The sequence below is a fragment of the Onychostruthus taczanowskii genome, unplaced genomic scaffold, assembly GCF_017590055.1.
Source record: "Onychostruthus taczanowskii isolate IOZ18803 unplaced genomic scaffold, ASM1759005v1 scaffold191, whole genome shotgun sequence".
NCBI lineage: Eukaryota > Metazoa > Chordata > Aves > Passeriformes > Passeridae > Onychostruthus > Onychostruthus taczanowskii.
In genome coordinates, this window is record NW_024499140.1 from 70,992 (window position 1) to 90,195 (window position 19,204).

The 19,204-nt window shown below is 35.9% G+C and overlaps 1 protein-coding gene across 19 annotated transcripts in view; it reads left to right on the forward strand.

Moving 5' to 3' along the window:
* AFDN (afadin, adherens junction formation factor) overlaps positions 1 to 19,204 on the forward strand; it is a 116,350-nt gene that overhangs the window by 26,058 nt on the left and 71,088 nt on the right. For 13 of the 19 annotated variants that reach the window (XM_041402090.1, XM_041402076.1, XM_041402078.1 and 10 more), the window contains 7 exons: positions 8,293 to 8,488; positions 10,017 to 10,132; positions 11,653 to 11,816; positions 12,266 to 12,426; positions 13,387 to 13,544; positions 17,932 to 18,043; positions 18,454 to 18,621. In XM_041402090.1, coding sequence (XP_041258024.1) covers positions 8,314 to 8,488; positions 10,017 to 10,132; positions 11,653 to 11,816; positions 12,266 to 12,426; positions 13,387 to 13,544; positions 17,932 to 18,043; positions 18,454 to 18,621 — 1,054 coding nt within the window. In that variant the 5' untranslated portion in view covers positions 8,293 to 8,313. The remainder of the gene's footprint in view (positions 1 to 8,292; positions 8,489 to 10,016; positions 10,133 to 11,652; positions 11,817 to 12,265; positions 12,427 to 13,386; positions 13,545 to 17,931; positions 18,044 to 18,453; positions 18,622 to 19,204) is intronic. The other 6 variants (XM_041402077.1, XM_041402087.1, XM_041402088.1 and 3 more) reach the window with 1 other exon arrangement.

The following is a 19,204-nucleotide window of genomic DNA, read 5'->3' on the forward strand; positions in this document are numbered from 1 at the left end:
TATTTCAGTGGGTTTTGGAGATGTAGCTGAAAAATGTCATAGGGCATTGTTGGTACTTTTAATTCTTCTCCTCTAAGTTTTCTGGTGTTGTTCCTTAGTAATTGTCTTAGTTGCACAACAGTGGCAGATTGTAAATAAATAGTAGAAAGATAACCAATATTTTATTGAGGCCCATTGTTATTTGTTATTTTTCCTCTTTTAAATATGTCATGTTAATTCAAAGGAGGCTTTGTTTGGTTTTGACTTGCTTTTTACTTGATTTCAGGTATGATTGAGCTCTGTCTGTACCTCTCTACTATTGGAGACCTTCAGGGTATTTTGATACACCAGATGTACATCAATCACTTTTCTGTTTCCTTAATGTCATATCACTGCCTTCAAACAATTTTCATAATCATAATAATAACAATAGCTTTCTTAACAAGCTTTGTTGGCTACATTTTTTTTCAGAGTATGTGTTGACAGTTGCCACAAGGCGCTCAGTATAAGGGTATTGGGAGAGAGTCTCTGTATGATACCATCATCAATATAGTTTGTAACTGATGGTATGTTTTAATTTGGGGATATGATTTGGGGATACTTCTGGAGCTTTATTTTTATTTTGAATGTAATCAGACTGGTGAATGATTAAATAATTACCAAACTGTTGCTCATGCTTATTGTTGAAAACATTTTTTGTTTGATTTCTGCAGTTAACTGAAGGTTTGAAACTGATGGTTTGAAAATTAAGGATTGGAAGGTAGTCTCTGTCATACTTTTGAGGAGTGCCCTTGGCAATTTTTTTTCATTTTTAATGAAAAGCTACTTTTCAACTCATAAATCTTATGTGAAGATGCTTCATGTTGCTTGTGTAATAATATCTTTTGTGAAAGGTTATGAAAACTTTGGTGTATTCAGGATAAAGTATGGTTAATGGCACCACAGAATGTGGCTCTGGTAAAAGACTACTCTGAAAACAACTTGTTTTATTTTGAAGTCAGTAGGACCTTCTTCATCTAGCTGGTGTAGATGGGTCTCTTTTGAAACTTAATTTTTTTGATTTGTAAGGTGTAAGATAGCAGGAAATTATTGAAGATTACAATAATGCTTGTTTCATCCCAAGAGGTTTTGTGTTAATTAGTCTTGCTGTTGTGGACAGATAAGCAGCAGGAAGCAGGGACTATGCTTGTAAGGTATACAGTAAAATACCTACATCTATGATAATTCAGGGTTCATATGGGCATTAAAGTTGCATTTATAAAAGTTAATCCTTTTGTAGTGGATACAGTAATTATAGACTTGACATTTTGGCCTTAGTTTAAGATTTTGTGTGCTGTTTGTCATATACTGCAGTGGCTTCTGTATTGACTTCATTGCATTACATTTATACTGTGAAAATGTTTGTAGTACCTCTTGTCTTTTGGCTTTGAGGTTTTGTTTCATAATGTAGTGGGGCTGGTTCCTAAGTTGCAGTTTTCCTCAGGAAAATAAAGAGGAGGTTTCACTTAGTTACGATCTTCATGTTGTGAGTTATTGGTAATTCTCTCTGCCAGGAAGGTCAGCTGTTGGTCCTGCTTCTGTGCACATTACAGTGTCTAAAGTGTTGTGGCAGAATGAGTCATTCTGTAGTGGAAAGTCTTTGTTGATCCAGGTGTCAAAGGTTTGGAAGAGGAAGTAAAGCTGATGAAAATTATTTTCTATAGGAGCTGGTTTTTCATCTGTATTGTTCTTTCTTCTGTTAGATTAAAGGTAGTCTTTTATCATGAAGCTGCACTTTTTGAAGTTAACTCAAAAACTGTAGCTTAACAAGAGCACTGTGTTTCTTTTCTACATGGAAAACAGTTTATAACAGTTACCGGGATTTTAAAAAAGACTATCTGACATTCCTTTTTAATAGTATTGTTTGTCCTCACGTTTCAAGTTGAGCAGTCATTATGGGAATGGAGTGCTAGAACTGGAAATGAGTGCTAGAAACCTCAACCTCATGTAATTTTACAGTGCTTATTGCCTTACTGATTTAAACAGGTTTTAAAATATTATAGGATTTTAAAAAAAATATTCTTGTACTCATTGGAATTCCACAGATTTGTTGCATACATATGGCTTTTGGAGAGGCAAAGGAAGCAATTCCATTTTACTGTGTAGACTGACAGTGGGTCAGATACAAAGGCATTATATGAATGTTTCAGAATATCCTGCAGTGATAATACTGTTGCTATGCTGGCCTGTTATATCAATATTGTGGCCTGAATTAATTTGAAAGCAACTTGTATGTGCTTTAATTCTACTTTGTGCACTGTGGATTGGTTTTAATGTTATTTATATGCTGTTAGCAAAACTCCTGAGCAGCAAGCACATGTGCCTGAATAGTAATTGCAGCTTAGTTCTCTGTAGATTTTTGCTTGCAGAATTTGAATGGGGCACGAAGAAAGATGTCGTGTTCTTAGTGATGGATTTCAGTATTTCTAGATGCAGTCATGCAGAATGTGCTTGCAAGGCAAACCGATGCAGCTGAAAGATACCAAAGCCTCTTGGTGGGGTGCAGATGAGGATTTCTGAAGGGAAGCTTGTCTATTCTCTGCTGCTCCAGAGATGGAATAGTTTAGAGAATGAGTAGCGTGTAATACTCTTTAAGTATTGAAGTATGTAGTGCTTTGTGATGCATACAGGTGGGATCGGAGTTTAAAAGCCTATGGGTATTCTTTCTTGGCTTATGGGAGTAGTAGTTTGATCTCATTCATTGCTGTCTCCTCGATATTGTGATAAATACTCTCATTATCTCTGACACTTTAAAGGAGGGGTTTCCTTTCTCATGTGAGCATGGCTGTAGATTATGGCTCCTGGATATTACTGTTTTGTTTGCAGAATCTTCTCAGATTCTTCAGGAAGTCCAGATTTCCCTGCTGTGAATCCCATTGTGTCACATTGCAGGCTTTTTCTGAGCTTCATGTACAGTGCAATCTTTTTATCTCTTTCTACTTGTTTTTCATATTCCTTCTTGACTACTATATTCTTGTGTAGTGGGAGGAGTGGGATGATTGGTAGAAAGAGAGGTTTGGAGGTGATGTTTTTTGGCGGGGATTTTCTTTGTTTTGGATTGCCAAAGTATTAAACACCTTTGCCTTCCATAATTAACACTTTTTTAACATGTGTATGTAACCACTCCTCCTAATTGGAGAGGGAAGCTTGACGTACTCTTCCCTCCATCTTTTACTTACTTGCATTTCTCTGTAGCATAACTTCACATGAGTGATCTTGATTATTACTGCTTACTGCTTTAAAGCAGAAATATGCCCTTGATAGCAAGTAACTGGGAACTAGATTTAAAGATCAATCTGTTTTGAGAAACAGGAGTCACTTTTGTGAAGCCTCATGGAAAACATTGATGAGAATTCATGTGATAACTTGTACCTCACATCTTCAATTTTAAATCTGACTTGGGTGTTCTGTGTGGCTGCCTTTGTTATGTATTAAAGTTTGTTTGCTTCCTGCTTTCATAGTTCTCTATTTCATTTAATGATGGTCCAAGCTCCTCAAGGAGAATGTGAGAGGAGAATGATAGCACTGAGAAGGCAGATGTTTTCTAAGAATGCTTAATCAAAGCATTTCACAAGATTTTGTAGAATATTGAAGTAGTTTCAGTTTGAGAAAGTGTTTCAGATGTTTCATTCTGACGCTTTTGTGTGTTTTTGTTTTCTGAAGACACACTTTTGGAACATTTGTTCCATTGGTTTTGAAGCCGTTACTGCCTGTCATTGACTTTATGCAAAAAATCATAACTAGGTATTTGAAATGCTTCTGTAAACTCTTTCCTTTGTGCCTGATGAGGAGGTGGTGCAGCTTACTTGGTTTGTAAAACCAAGAAATGATGGTTAACTGGCAACTATTGTGTAAGTTGAAACCTTTTGAGTAGGATATGCTTTTGGAAACTACCATAACTTCATTTGATACTGATAAAAAGGAATAATTATGCTTTGTATTTGAGGAAAGTGTCCTTTATGATTTGAAAGGCCTAAAAAGCTGACTTTCACTCTATGCTCTTCAAAATATATTTTGCAGTCTAGATGATCAGAATTAAAATTTTGTGAAAATTGACTGTACTTGTATGGCTGAAGACTGGTCTGTATCCTTTCATTTCTACATAAGCCTACATGAACTTGCACAGCAGATACATAAAATATCAAACGTGATCAGATAATAGAACTAATATTACTTATCATGCTTATAAACTCCTGAGAGGAATTTAGGAGTGCTCATACACTTAAGTAAATAGTCACTCTTGAAATCCAGAAAACATTTTAATTTCTTTTTGTTAAATGAGAAATTACAGTTCTTATCTTTGGAGAAAGATGGTTTCAAGAGAAACCATCTTGTGGAGATTGTGTTTTGGGGAGATTCCTTTGCTTACAATATATCAGGGAATAATAGATACTTCTGTGTCTACCTGGTTTAGGACAAGCAATTTTTGTTCTTTAGCCTCTTTTCTTGACACAAGTTCATATTATAAACTGCAGTGAACGTGCCAGCAGTCTTGACAAATTCAGTAGTGAATGAGTTTGAGGATGAAACACAAAACTGAAAAATAAGCACTTTAATGCAGAGTTAGAGTGGAGAGTGGAAATTTAAGCGCGGTGCCTACCTTGTTGTTTGAGTGGTGGCATCTGTCTGTGTGTAGTTGGGATTTATCTGCTAAGCACGTGGCCAAAAAGTTAAATATGGCTTGAACTGCAGCTATACACACACACACAAATGCAATATCAAAAACTTGAAGGTTTTTTTTTTTGTTTTGTTTTTTTTTTTTGTTATTTAGTTTCCTATTTTCTGAAATGTGAAACCAATTACATCCGTGTCATCAAATATTTTTATTTAAAGCTGTAATGGTATAAACAATGCCCCAAGGTACAGTTTGGAACATAATGGAAATAAAACATTTAAAGGACTTTTATATGGGGAAGTGCTAGAAGATTGTGATGCTGTTGTGCAGTCTTTTTCTTTTTTTTAACAGAAAACTTTGGAAAAAGTAGCGGGGAGGGGACAAGGACACAGCTTGAGACTCTGCTGTAGAAGAGGTTGGGGGAAATGGACAGGCAGTGGCCACTGCATTCATTTGTTTTTGTATCCAGATTGTCAAATGGCAGTATTAGAAAAATGCATTACTTCTTTTGGAAAATGAAAACAAAACTTGCTTATACAGACATTGTATCTTGAGAATCCAAAATGTACTTTTGTTTTGTCTGCTTTTAGTTAGTACCTGGAAGTAGAAAGAAGTTGTAACTTTCATTATTATTATTATTGATATTACTAATATTAACAACAACAACAACAAACATGGTAGTTTAGAAGGCTTCTTGGATTGTTTTTTACATCTTCTCTGAATGGACCTGTGTTCCATTCCCTTGCTCTTCAATCTCTATTGTGTTAAAAAATCTGCAAATTAAAGGCATGTCTACTTGGCAAGAGAGTGTCCTCAGTAAAATAATCTGCTCTCCCTAAAAAAAAAAAATAAAATTTGAAAAAAGCTACTTGAATCTTATCTCATTATGTACTCACGCAGTACATAATGTATGGAAAATATTAGGAATGTGCTTATCTTTCTCTTCTAAAATTCTTGCTTCAGCACTACCTTGAGATGGTGGTGGGGAAAACCTTGTATAAAGGGAAATAAACGTTCCAAACGAGACATGATTGTGCTTCAGGATACTGCTGCAGAAGGCTTATGTGTTGTCTTTTACAAATATCAAACAAGTGGATTGAGATTAAAGTTGATTATAAAAATACCGTGGCTGTTTTGTGAAGCATCATGGTTAAGGAGTATTAGCAGGAGAGGTAACCATTTAAACCAAATCCGCACAAAAGCGTGCTCAGACTATTACCTATGAGAATGCTCTCCCTTCTAGAGATCATGACAATCTTAGATTTGTTTTTTTGCAAAAAGTACAGAATTTTCCATGCTAGTTGGAAATGCAGCATACCGGCCCTAGGAAGGCTTGGTAAAGCTGAAAGGGGCAAGTAAGTACCCAGATACTTATGCCTGCTGAGGGTTAAAGATGCTATGCTGGAGGTACAGACCAAAAGCATGCCAGCTATCAAGGTAAGTGTGAAAGGAAGCTGGCATGACTGAACATCAGGCAAAGATAGTTACTAGAAAGCTGGAGTAGTATCCAAATGAGGGAAATTGTGAGGATATAAAATCTCACAAGTAGAATATAAAAGCATGAGATTAAAAAAAATTGAAGAATGCTTTCAAATCAGTATTTGTTAAGAGAAAAAGACAAGAAAGCAAGTTACTAGAACTAGAGAATCTTCATCCAATAACTGGAGGAAGTGAGAGATGAAGTAATTTTACTGAGTGGTCTGTAATGGCTCTGTTAGGTGGACACCTTCAGGTCGTTGGATGCAAATGCACTGTGAAACCAGTGTTACAAAGGACGTTCACTGGTGATCTTCTGTGTGAGAAGAAGCTGCATTAACCTACAGAATTCATGGACACATGGTGTCTGTTATAATAGACTGTGGAAAGGTCAACAGGACTTAGAAAAGAAGTTGTGATTCAGTCCTTTTTGAAATATTGAAACTTATTGAACTTATTGGAACTTATTGAAAGAGTTAGCAAGAACACATGTAAGGAAGCTCCAATTCACTATGGTAGGTAGGATTTCCAGAAGTCATTTGGTAGCCTTCTGCATGAGAGGGATAGTCCTTGAATGGATAATTAGTTAATAATTCAGTATATATAGTTAAAGGCAAGAAATGAAGTAGTTAGGATACTTTGGAGAGGTGAGTAGTAGCTGTAACAAAAATGTTCACAGCTGAAGAATTATACCCACGGTTATATAAATTGCAGTTAAGTTCAGAGTGTATGCAGAGGTGGGAGTTAGCTGGAGTGAGGAATGTGGGAACTGTAACTTCTTGCAGCAAGGAGCACTGGTTTGGAAGTACAATACATAGTTCTGTGGGAACAGCAGTGCAGGCTCAGAAAGATTAATTCTGTAAATTGTTCAGATAACAACAGAGAACAAAACACAATTGGCCATTGTTGAGGTCCATGGTGCATTTCATTGGACTGCTGTGTTGGTGTAGGCTTGGTAATATCCTGAGAAGAACAGTGCTTATTTCTGCATGTATCTAGGTGACATAGATGTTTGTCTAAGTGTAGGTTATTTGACTTTTTAATTCCTTTTAAAATATTCTTGTTTTTTCCTTTCTTTTTGCAAAGGTTTTCTGAATGATAGAGTAGCTTCAGTAAATATCAGAAGCATTGTGATGTGTGTCCTGTGATCAGATGTAGTACTGGAAAGGGGTGTGCCTAGCATAAAATCTATCACTGTGCTCAACAACTAAGGATTTGCCTATTTCAAAGCCTCTGGAGAGTGAAGACAGGAGGAGTACTGTAGAGTAAACTTGGCAAAGTCAACTGGAGACTTAAATATCCTTCATTCCCCTTGAGTGCAGGGCCCCATGATTGCTGGGATTTATGCAAGGGGCAAAAGTTGGCCGGGTTGGGGAACTAAAATTTTAATTTGGAGTTGTTCAGACAGGTAGTGGACTAGCATAAGCAGACAGTATCCTCCTGAAGTTTGGTGTGCTGCAGTACAGCACAGGTTCCAGTGGCAAAGGAAAACACTTGAGGATGTGAATTTACAGTAGTTTGAGCAAATTGCCTTTGCAGTTTTAGTGTAGCCACCTGGCTGACAGCTGCAGTCCTTTCCTTCACCTTGTGTTGGTGCTGAAGCTTTTTTCCTCGCACAGAGTGTTTAGGGAGCTGTACCAAAGACTAATCTTTCTTAAAATAAAAAATACAAGCATGTCAAATGGTTTAGCTTCCTTAAAAGGCTGCTTCTGGGATAAACAGATGCTAGCATGAGAGAGGAATGCATGAAGGGGTGAAAAGAGGAGAGAAAAGATGATCCTGTGAGTTCTGTGACAGCAAGCTGTTCTCATCAAGACACGCTGCTGTTCCTTGAGCATGCAATTTTACAAATTCGGGCTGCAGGGACCTGTTCTCAGACTTCAAGAAGTGTCTCTAGGTTTTAGAAAAGATGTTTTATTAATTCTCCTGAATATAGCTGTAAATTTGAATACCTAAAGGTTCAAGTTCAGTATTTTCAGTAATAGATAGTCCTTAATTTCATTTTGCAGGGTACCTGTCCAAGTTTATAGTGTCCTGGTTTTTAAAACTACGAAAATTTTGAAAACCAGTATGATATTTGGAGGTCTGATATTTTCATAATAAATTTATAACAAATATTAAAAGAACTCTGAACCTTATAACTGTTAGCTGGCACTCAGATTTGTATTTTTATTTCTTTACAGGATCTCGAGTTTCATGGAGTAATGAGATTCTACTTCCAAGACAAAGCAGCTGGAAATTTTGCAACAAAATGTATCCGTGTCTCCAGTACTGCCACAACTCAAGATGTAATAGAAACTCTTGCAGAGAAGTTTCGACCAGATATGCGAATGTTGTCATCCCCTAAATACTCACTTTATGAAGTGCATGTCAGCGGAGGTTTGTATTTATTCATTAAGTCCTTCCTGCATCTACACCACCATCGTGTATACTCCCAGCCAAAGTATCTTTAAGTTTGCCCTCAGTTTCTGAACCATGTGAGACTTGGGTTTTTAATTCTTAAATATGTTGTTACTAATTGTTTTTTGGGGAGTGTGGTTTCAAAACTTTTTTGGGGAGTTTTGGTTTCAAAACTTAATTATATATACCAGGCCTGTAGTTAATGTAAGATTTGATTATGATCTATAAAATGCTGTGATTGACATCCTGTTAGTTTGTTGGCATTTGTGGGAGAGTTGCTATTTTTAGGATTAGTAGGTAAAGACTAAATCTATAATGGGAGACTAGTATTGTTAAATTAGAGCAGTTGAGAGTACATCTTCGGTTCTTTGAAATTGTGGGCCTATGATGGTAGCCTTGTAACTCATGTTCTTTCACTGCTGAACTGGGGGAAGTTCAGCTTAATATTGTTTGAAGCCATTGTGTTTCTTAAACAGATCCTCTAATGTTACCTGTGAAGGACTTGGATATCTAAATACCCTTTTGTACTATTAAAATTTGTCTATTTAGATCAGAAGGTGATAGTGTGTGTGGTGGTGGTGGTGGAGACAGATAAAGGAGAAATTATCTTTTGGTTGTGTTTTTTATTTTTGTACTTTAGAAGTATACACAAGTGCTTGAACAACCTTGAATTCTGCATTTGAAAGACTGAAAATAATTCATTTTTTTCTGCCTTCGATTTCTTTAAAAGTCTGTTAGTGCTGTACCTATAGTCAAAATGAAGTTGTTTTCTTTGCACAGCAAGTTCCTGATTTTTAAAAGGTGATTGAGGCATGCAAGGTCAATGGTAGTGTTTCTTTCTAAACAAAAATAACCACAAAGACATCGTTGTTTTCCTGGGCATATGTACTGTCTCCTTCTTTTCAAAGGGAAAATCAAATGGCAAGACTTGCTTAAGTGTTTTAACCACTCTGTCAGTTGTTTTTCTGTATACTTAAAATAGATGTAATACTCTAAATGAAATTTTGTCTTGGATCTGAATAATGTGAGGGCTTTTGATTTGTTTTATTATTTAAATTTTGTAATCTTGTTTATTTTTGTGAAGTCGTTTTAGGATAGTATTTCTTGGGCTGCAACCAGACTGTGGTCTGCTTTAAAGTAAATTTAAAATGAGTATTTACAAGACCCAGGATGTTACAAAGTTCTAAACATTTCAACTCTAAATCTAACTTCTCCTCCAGAGTGGTAATGTTGTATTCCGAGACTTAGTTCTGACAAAGGAGTTATGCGAGACTACCTTATGGGGACATTTAGCTTACGTAAATAGATGGAATAAGCTTGTTGCTCTAAAGGGGATGTGTAATTAATTCTACATTCCCGAACTTTCTTTCTGTCCCTGTACTTAACAGGAAAACATCAACTGATGTGTTCTGTTAATCAAACCTTGTGGTTTTTTTAAAAGCTTATTTTTAAGTGTCTTTGCTCTTGAGATACCAAGTAACTGTTACTGCTTTTCATTTTTTTGAAGAAGAAAGAAGATTAGATGTGGATGAGAAGCCTCTTGTTGTACAGTTGAACTGGAACAAAGATGATCGCGAGGGAAGGTTTGTCCTAAAGAATGAAAATGATACACTTCCTCCAAAGGTGAGTCTTTACAGAGCATGCTAGTGCTAGCAGCAGTTTTGAATTCTCTGGAGTTTGCTTATATGGGAAAACATAACTTTCACTTTTCTAATTCCCAAAAATAACTGTTGCTCATGACCTTCAATATCTGGAGGAAGTATTTTTAAATACTTAACCTGCGTCTTTGCAACACAGCATTTTTGTTATCTTTTGATGGCTGGTGACGCTGTGATTCATGTAGCTGTCTAGTGCTGGAGCATGCCTAGAGATCTTAAAACTTGCTTTGTTCTATTATGATGACTTGAAAAATACCTCATATAGTATATGGTGCCACATACCACGAGGTAATCCTGCATCTTGCAAAGCTTTTAAAAGAGAATGCCAGGGAGAGTTAAAGAGCTAAAAATTATTATCTCCTTAGGTAATGTTCTGTTTCTTGAAAAAAATGATGGAAGACTTTTTCCTTTTGTGCAGCGTTTGATTTGATTTGGTTTTGCTTTTTTGCTTTTTTTATTTTTGATTATTTTTTCTCTTACAAATGCAAAATGAATTAGCTGCCAACGTCCGCTGTACAAAAATTTGCTTTAATATTAGCAATTTAAACATTAAATTAGATTAGACTTTGGGTTGTGAAGTCATATAGTTATATATATTATATGTAGCTTGGTTGCCTATAGCTATGGAAAACATGCAGTTCAGTGTGGTCTATCTTTAGGCAAGTTTTTGGTCTTCTGCTGAGCATTAAATTTCCATTGCTTTTGGAACTAGAGCTTGTTAACTTTAGAAGTGCTTTGGATATGGGGACGTGAGCTTGTACTGGGCGTTTGACTACAGGATACATCTATGTTACAGGGCAGAAGGGAAAGTTAATGATGCCTTGCACTACATGTACAAACCCTGCTATTCCTATTAATTGAATTAAGTGATTTGCAATCTTCCCACTCTGTTATTCGCTTCGTGATAGAAGTGAGAAAATCTGTATCTTCTTTCTCTCATGCTCTGTAATCTTCTCTACAGACGGCAAATGAGCCTAGGATTACAGGTATCTTGTGTATGTAAGGAGTAGGACTTGAAGAAGACAACACTGGAATGACGACTTAAAGAAATATACCATTGGGGAAAAGTCTTCTGTAATGTTTTTCCTTCTGCAGTTTATTCTTGTCTGGTGCTCCAACAAAGTTGCCTTGAAAGCAGATTAAGCACAACATTGTTACAGAGTACTTTTACTCAGAAGCAAAAATTTGTTTTGCAGCTTCATTAATCTTTTGAGGCCAAGTATATAGCAGGCATTATTCAAGTAAAATTGTGCAGTTTCTTCACTTTGTTGAGTACAATTAGTTTGTACCTTCTTTGGAACATGACATTATATTTGCCTTTTCTGTGTTTTCCTTGAGAACATTAGTCCCATTGCTGTGTAGTGGAGTGTTGGTTTTGGGTCATGAGACTGTGTCTTAAACAGGTTCATCTGCAAAGTTAAAACCAATGCTAACTTTTCTTTGGATTGAAATTGTTGTAAGCTGTTTTAAACTCATTTATTTCAGAAAGCTCAGAGTAATGGGCCTGAAAAACAAGAAAAAGAGGGAGTAATTCAGAATTTCAAGCGAACTCTCTCAAAAAAAGAAAAAAAAGAAAAAAAGAGGCGTGAAAAAGAGGCATTGCGACAAGCTTCAGATAAAGATGATCGACTTCTTCATGGGGATGATATGTAAGTGGTATAAACTTATTTTTTAACACTTAAATAATAGTTGTTTTTAAGTGCATTTGCAAAAGAAAAAGCGTGACTTGCAAGCGCATGCTCACTCAGCTTTCCCATGCTTTGCGGTATTAGAAACCATAACAAAGTTAGGAGTATAATGTAAAGTTTCTTTAATGCCTTTCTCCCTATCCCCATGTAAAAGAGGAGAAGACTTCTTGTTTTCTTTGAAAACTAGCAGCTAGTAGTCATTAAATTGTTTTTGTATATCAGGTGAGCATGGGTATATGAACCACATTAACCGTAGCAAAAGTTATTTTCATGTAGAAACCATCTTAGAATAACTTAGATGAGCTCCTGTGTCTATGAATCCTATTGCTTTTTTATCCTATGTGAAGTAATAAGGATGTGTCTGTTTTAAGCTCTTAATGACATTCTTTTTATTTAAACTAACTTGGCAGTGAGAATTTTCGCCTTGCAGCTGAGGTTTACAAAGACATGCCTGAGACCAGCTTCACTCGCACAATATCCAATCCTGAGGTGGTTATGAAACGGCGACGACAGCAAAAACTAGAGAAGAGAATGCAGGAGTTTCGCAGTTCTGATGGCAGACCAGACTCAGGTACTTGAAGTTCTTCTGGTTCAGTTATAAGCAGTAAACATTTTACCAAGATAATATTTTTAAGGCCAGCAACTCCTGTACATTTGACTTAACTTTTGCTTTCGCCAACATTTTTTGCACATGGCTAGTTTATCTGGTGTGTAACTGAACAAAGGGTTTGTGAAGGTAGGATTCCACAGGGGAGTGTTCCATGGTGAGTGTGAGTTGAAGCTTTCAGATTGATGAGAGAGAGTGTGCTCATTGAGCTTGCTAACAGTGCTAAACTGGGAAAAAGAGGAAGGATGGACTTAGACTGGCAAAGTGAGGAGGTTGGCTGAGATAACTGACATTCCTTATACTAAGAATCAGCTGAACGACCTGATAGAAAATTTAATCAGTAGATTAAATAAAGGATGTAAAGAACTGATTGTTCTACATAAAGGATTCTGGTACATCTTGTGAATAATAGTGATTAAGTACTTGTCATTCATGGGATGGGGATATAACAACAATGGTTGTATACATACCATTAGAAAAGAACAAATGAAGCTATGTTGCAACTGCTAAAATCTGAAATTATGTATTCTGTCCATGGAAGAGTAGTGAAGAAAGAGGTGTCCTGAAGGAAATCATGGGCTTGTTAAAGAAAGAGGAGGTCAGCACAGACTTCCTGACAGGGTAAAGGTCTGTTCTTCAACCAGTCATTGACATTATTTAATTTTAACTTCATGTAATACTAAGCATGGTGAAACACTGGGAAAACACTTCATTAGCTAAATTATACAAATATCACTGGAGATTTTTACCAGTGGAGAGATAAATCTATTTTCTGGATGTTACATAATTTTTTTTTGTATTAGTAGAGTAATTAAATGATTTCTGAAAGGGTTTGTTCTTATATTCTGTTAGAAATATAATGAATTACTTCTTGTCTGTCTTTTTATTCTGTGGTTGCATTGTTAATTCCATTTGGTTTCCAAGGTGGGACGCTGAGAATTTATGCAGACAGTTTAAAACCAAATATACCGTACAAGACAATCCTGCTGTCCACTACAGATACTGCAGACTTTGCAGTTATTGAAGCACTGGAAAAATATGGCCTGGAAAAAGAAAATCCCAAGGATTATTGTATTGCTCGTGTAAGTTACTAAAGCACAATCATCTCACATTTCATATTTGGTTGTTTGTTTTTTTCTTACAGTAGCTTCTAAGCTAAATAGAATGACTCAGTTAGTTCCGTGACTAACTTTCTCCCCCTCCCCCCCCCAAATCTAACAGGAATTGTGAAGTGACATGTCAGGTTTTTTGTTTTTAAAACTTTAATCTTCCAGTTGTACTAAATTACTGCTTGCTGTACAGGAAAACATTAATACTGAAAATGACATATTTCTTCATTGTGCACTTTTACGGGTTTTATACCACTAAATGATTCACAAACATATAAACTAATAGTTTATCCTGTGGATACCTAAGTCTGTGCACAGAACTATTTCCCTTAACTAAGAGTGTCCACTCTGAAGTGGAAGTGCTGAGGTGAGCTCCATTGTAAAAGGTGTATGTTTTGTACTGTTTCTTTAAACCTTGCACTTGTAGCCGACCCTCCCTAGAAAGCAGAAAATATTAAAGTGACACTCTTAATTTCAGAATTTAATTATTTTAGGAGTTCTAAACAAATTGCATAGAATTGTTATTTCTTAGAGGTGCAGCTTTAATCAAAAATCCCATGAGCAGTAGTGATTGAAGATTACAAACTTCTGACCATGTTGTCTTCTCAGGGAAAACGGTGAGGCTTGAAGATATTGATCCTTTTTTGAGTCCAGTGTTTGATTACATTTTTGGCTATATATATATATAGATATATATGTCTAATAAACTTGCATTTTTTGCTCCTTAAAATGTTGGAAAAATGGGAAAACAGTTTGTTTCTTACAATACTGTGGTGGTTTGGGAGAATCATGGGCTACAGCAGAGACACTGAGACTGAATTTGGAAGATAGTTTTACTTCATTCTGCTTAGTTTAGACTTATGATATATTAAAAAAAATCTTTGAGTATTGGGGAGTTTGTTGGACTAATTGCACCTTTACCCAGGAACTGTTAAAAGTTACTCTTTTTGTAGTGGTGGTGTTCCCCCTTAGATTGTATTTTCTGATCTTGTGTAGGGATGTTTAATGTAGAAAATAGTTTGGGGAATGTTGCTTTGATCTTGGCAAAGGTTAATGAAGTCATTGCTGCAAAAGAAATATTTTATATTAGTTTTTTGGGAATACTTCTGGAAAATATTTTGTGTTTCCTGGGTAACGCATCTTCATACAGTAAATGTCTGAACTGATATCAGTTGTGTGCTTATGTTTACATTTGGCATACAGGAATGGTCTTCACTGACCAATAGCAGATCTGTTTTAATAACTCTTAAGTGCGGCAGACCTTATTTGCTCACAGTAAGTTGTTGTAGCTGGCTAAAATCTACTTGGCCATCCTCTGCTGATACAGTGCTTGGTTTTTAATATGTTAATTCTTCTTTTATTAATAGAGTATTTTAATTCTAGATTTCAAAATCTACTTTTTTCCAGATATTTTACGAAGTTGCTGTCCTTGCTTGAAACATGAAAATACCCAAGAATTAGCCTGATGTGTCTTTAATCACTGTTGTCTTTTTTGGAAACACAAAAATGCACCACTAAATTTGTCCAATGGCACTCCCTTTATACTGAAGTCTCACAGCTATTCTCTGCCCCTGGTTTGGTTTTTGTCCCTGTTCTTCTGGCACTTTACAGTACTCTGTGTAAGACAAGTCCTGCGCATGTTCTTATTCTTTACATTTTGTTAAGTTCAGCTGGAACATACATTATCAGTGGAACATACAAGTTCCGTTTCTTACTAGTTGGGATTGTGAAACATTTTGTTCTCTTTGAGTGCCAGGTGCAGTGTTTTCTTTGAAGATTTAAACAGCTGACATTTACTTAATAGTTGAGATAAATTTTAAATTACAGGACAAGACCATTATAATGCTGTATAAGTACTGTAACAAAAATCGCTCCTGAAGTTTCAGTTGAAAGATAAACATTGTAAGACTTTTTCATAACAGTTTTGACAACTTTTACTGTAAATGGCACTTTGCTTTTGGTTGTTTGCTTTCATACGTTGGTTTGCAGTGCATCAGGCTGTACCTTTATTCCTAGTTCTAAAGCGCTTTTCTGTTTAAGCGAATAGACAACAGTTTCTTCCAATGTGTGTGTTTTGTTTGTTTCAGTTTGCTTCATTTGAGTTTCCCTGAATAACGTGGGGTTCACTGCACTTCTCTGAAGATGTCAAATTAATTAGACAGTCTTCCAAGCTACCTGTGCATATTCACTCAAGGCATTCAGGCATGCAGCAAACCAGTTAACTCTTGAAAGCAGAATCTTGATTAGACTTTTGTTTTTAGCATGCACTTATTTTTGACTTGAGGGTAAGGCATAAATAACTTCTTGTTATGTCAAGCAAAAATATGTATTTAATGGTGAGTAGTTTTATTGGGTTTTTTTAAGAAGTAGTTGTTACAGACATAAGACATTAAGTATTTTAGCAAGATCCATTGGGGGGGTTTTGTGGTTTTTTTTGTGTGTTGTTGCTGTTGTTTTCTTAGGTTTTCTTTTTTGGGTTGTTTGTTTGTTTTAGTAGGGGCATGTGCAAAGCCTGTGATCCCAGCTTGTAAGGAAAACTGTAGATTAATTAATCACAATAACCAGATATACTCAAACATACTGTAGATATGAGGGTTTTTACTTAAAAAACATTACAATGACAGAAGAGCTTATTGAAGACCTGTTGCAGCATGGGATGTTCTCATGTGAGACATTTATTAAGTATGGGTCTGATAATTTGATCTCTAGGTATTACTTATCACAGAAGGCATAATACTCAAATACCTTCTCTTACTTGTTTATTCCAACAATTGTTAAGAAAGTTAAGTCTGAAGTTGCTGTGGTGTTCATTTACATTTCTTAGTTTGTATTTTCTGCATGCTTCATTGCATTTGTTTTTTCTTTGGTTTCCTTCCCAGTCCGGTATTGGTCAGATCTTGGTATTGCATGTATTTCCTGCATTGTAGCTAGCTACCTTCTGTCTCAAGGGTTTTGGAGTTTTAAGATTGCTGCTTCTTGAACATAGCTTGAAACACAGTGTTACCCTAATTATCCTATATGTGTAATTGTTTTTAAAATCTGAGATATGAAATAGAGCACTTTGGCAAGATAAGGTTTGAGTGTAGATGTGTTTCTGTTTCCCTCTGGTTTATAAATTTTAATGTTTTCCTTCTTTTATAATATGTTGTCTATTTGAAAATCTAATTAAAGATAATTTAATTATTCCTACATTTAGCCATGTTTTGCATAGAAAATGGTTTAGGGATTGCATCCTTTAAAACTTAAATCTAGTTGTTTGCTGCCTGGAAGAAGATGAAAGGATATTTGAGGTAGATCTGTGAGAACTTTGTTAACATGGAAATGGGTGTGGAAAGGAGGGAACAAATGAGAGTGCAAAGTCTCTAGAGGGCTGCAGTGTAGTAGGGTGCCATAGCCAACAACTACATAACTTCAGAAGGTCTTACCTTGGTTGTAGTTCAGAGATGGGAATAATTTGGAGTAGTTTGTTTAAAATAGAACTGTCTATGAATTTAAATAACATTGTTAGGATTACAAGTGTTGGGAGTACAACATATTTTATTTTATTTTTTTGATTCAGCTTTGAAAGATCTGTCTTTAATAGCTGTAATACTGCCTGTCATTGTTACTTGTTCTTGATTGCTGTGGGGAGCAGTAATGCATGAAATTACAGGCTGTGTCTCCTCTAAGATCAGATTTCATGAATCAAAGTTTCCCCGTTCCTCTGCCTCGTAAGGATATAGCTGTAAAAGGTAGGAACTGTCTGTAGTTCTGTTCCAAAAGTATTCTTGGTTTTGTTTCTTCCTTAGAGCTAGGCATCATGAAGCAGTTGTGTGAAATGCTTCCAGTTCCAGTGCCCTTAGTCCCTTGTGTAGACCAGGTAAATTTTGGGTAAAACAAGGATGCAGCAGGTATAACATAGTCTTTGCCAGCTTGTTGTGTCTTTTCTAAATACATATATATATATGTTATGTTAGCAGAATGGCATTAGTAAAATGAAATGCTGGTTCCAGTGTGTGAAATAATAATGGAGAGTTCAGTTTTGTTTTTTGACTATCATCTCCACAGATTTTTTTTTTTTGTCTTAGCTGATGAGAAATTGGAATAAGTTTTTTTACTGGAAGAAGATCTCACCTACTTTAACTTGCTGTTCTTTGCTTTTCAGACTTACTTGGTGTTCTGGGAATTGCAATTAAACTGTAGCAAGAGGCGAGAGAGGAGTGTTAAAAAATCTTGGAAACAAAATACATTCCAAGTTACTGAATTCTTTGGCCTTATCTCTTCTTATAAACAACACATGCAAAAAAAGTTACCAGAGAATATACCATTGAGTGTTCTAATAGTCCAATAACAGCTCTGGAAACTGATAATTCCCTTTTAGGTCATGCTGCCTCCTGATGCTCAGCACTCTGATGATAAAGGTGCTAAAGAAACCATTCTTGATGATGATGAGTGTCCACTGCAGATATTCAGGGAGTGGCCTAGTGATAAAGGTACGTCCAAAAACCTTTAAGATATTTTTGTGCCTTGGGTCGTAAGTCATGTTGTGGAGCCCCTGTGAAGGAAGAAATTCTAACATTTTAGTGTGTTTTGGTTTTGGACACTTAAAATACTAGAGAGTATTAGAGTTATTTACTGTTTCATTATGCACTGTTTGTGGTATTACACCATTAGGTAGTAGAAAGGCGTTGCATTTTATCCCAAATTTTCTATATTATTCACTATACTGAAGTATGCTTTTAATCTGTGTGTAGTTATTTTTAAGTTAAAACTATTCTAAAGAAGTGACAGGAACTTAGTAAGCTGAAAGTAATCCTATGGGACACTTGCAGATTAATAGATGTTGGTTGTATGCTTATGCAGTGGTAGTGTGACTCAAAGGATATATAATACTGTGTTTTAGGAATACTGGTCTTTCAGTTGAAAAGGAGGCCTCCTGATTATGTCCCAAAGAAAACCAGGAAGATAACTGATGGAAAACAATTAAGGGGGAAGGAAAGAGTTGATGGGTCTGGCTATGGCTCTTGCCTTCCTCCTGAGAAACTACCATACCTGGTAGAATTAAGCCCAGGTAAGAATTCTGGTTATCTAACAGGCTAAATTACATTATTGTATAGTCATTTGAATTTTTCAAAAATAAGACATTCTTTGTAAGCACAGGGAACTCTGTGTGGCTGGGAGTCTGTGTCAGATGAGTTGTTCTTCTGGTGTCAGATTCTAAATTGGAGGTAACAGTTCTAAAGGTAGAGATGCATATTGCTGCAATATCAAAATCTGGAGTTTGGAGTGTTTGGAGTGAAAAAAGGGGGAGAAATTATTTACTAAGCTTAAATCTGATTTTGTCTGCATTCACAAGTGCAGTGTAGCATACATGGTATTTGACAGTGCCATATGTGGAAAATCACATTTTTTAACAGGACAAGAACATTAATTTTTAAATCAAATTTAGATGTGAAACATTTTTCAGCCTATATGGAACTTTCTAATCACTAGCAAGCTGAGTTTTATTTTGGGATAATTGGAACTTGCTGGGATTTGTGGTAATTTGCAATTAATTTTGTGATGTAGGAACAGCTGGGATGATTGTGTATAGCACAACTACTGATAAAACATACGTAACTTATGCTCTTAACTTCTGTCATCCTCATATTTAT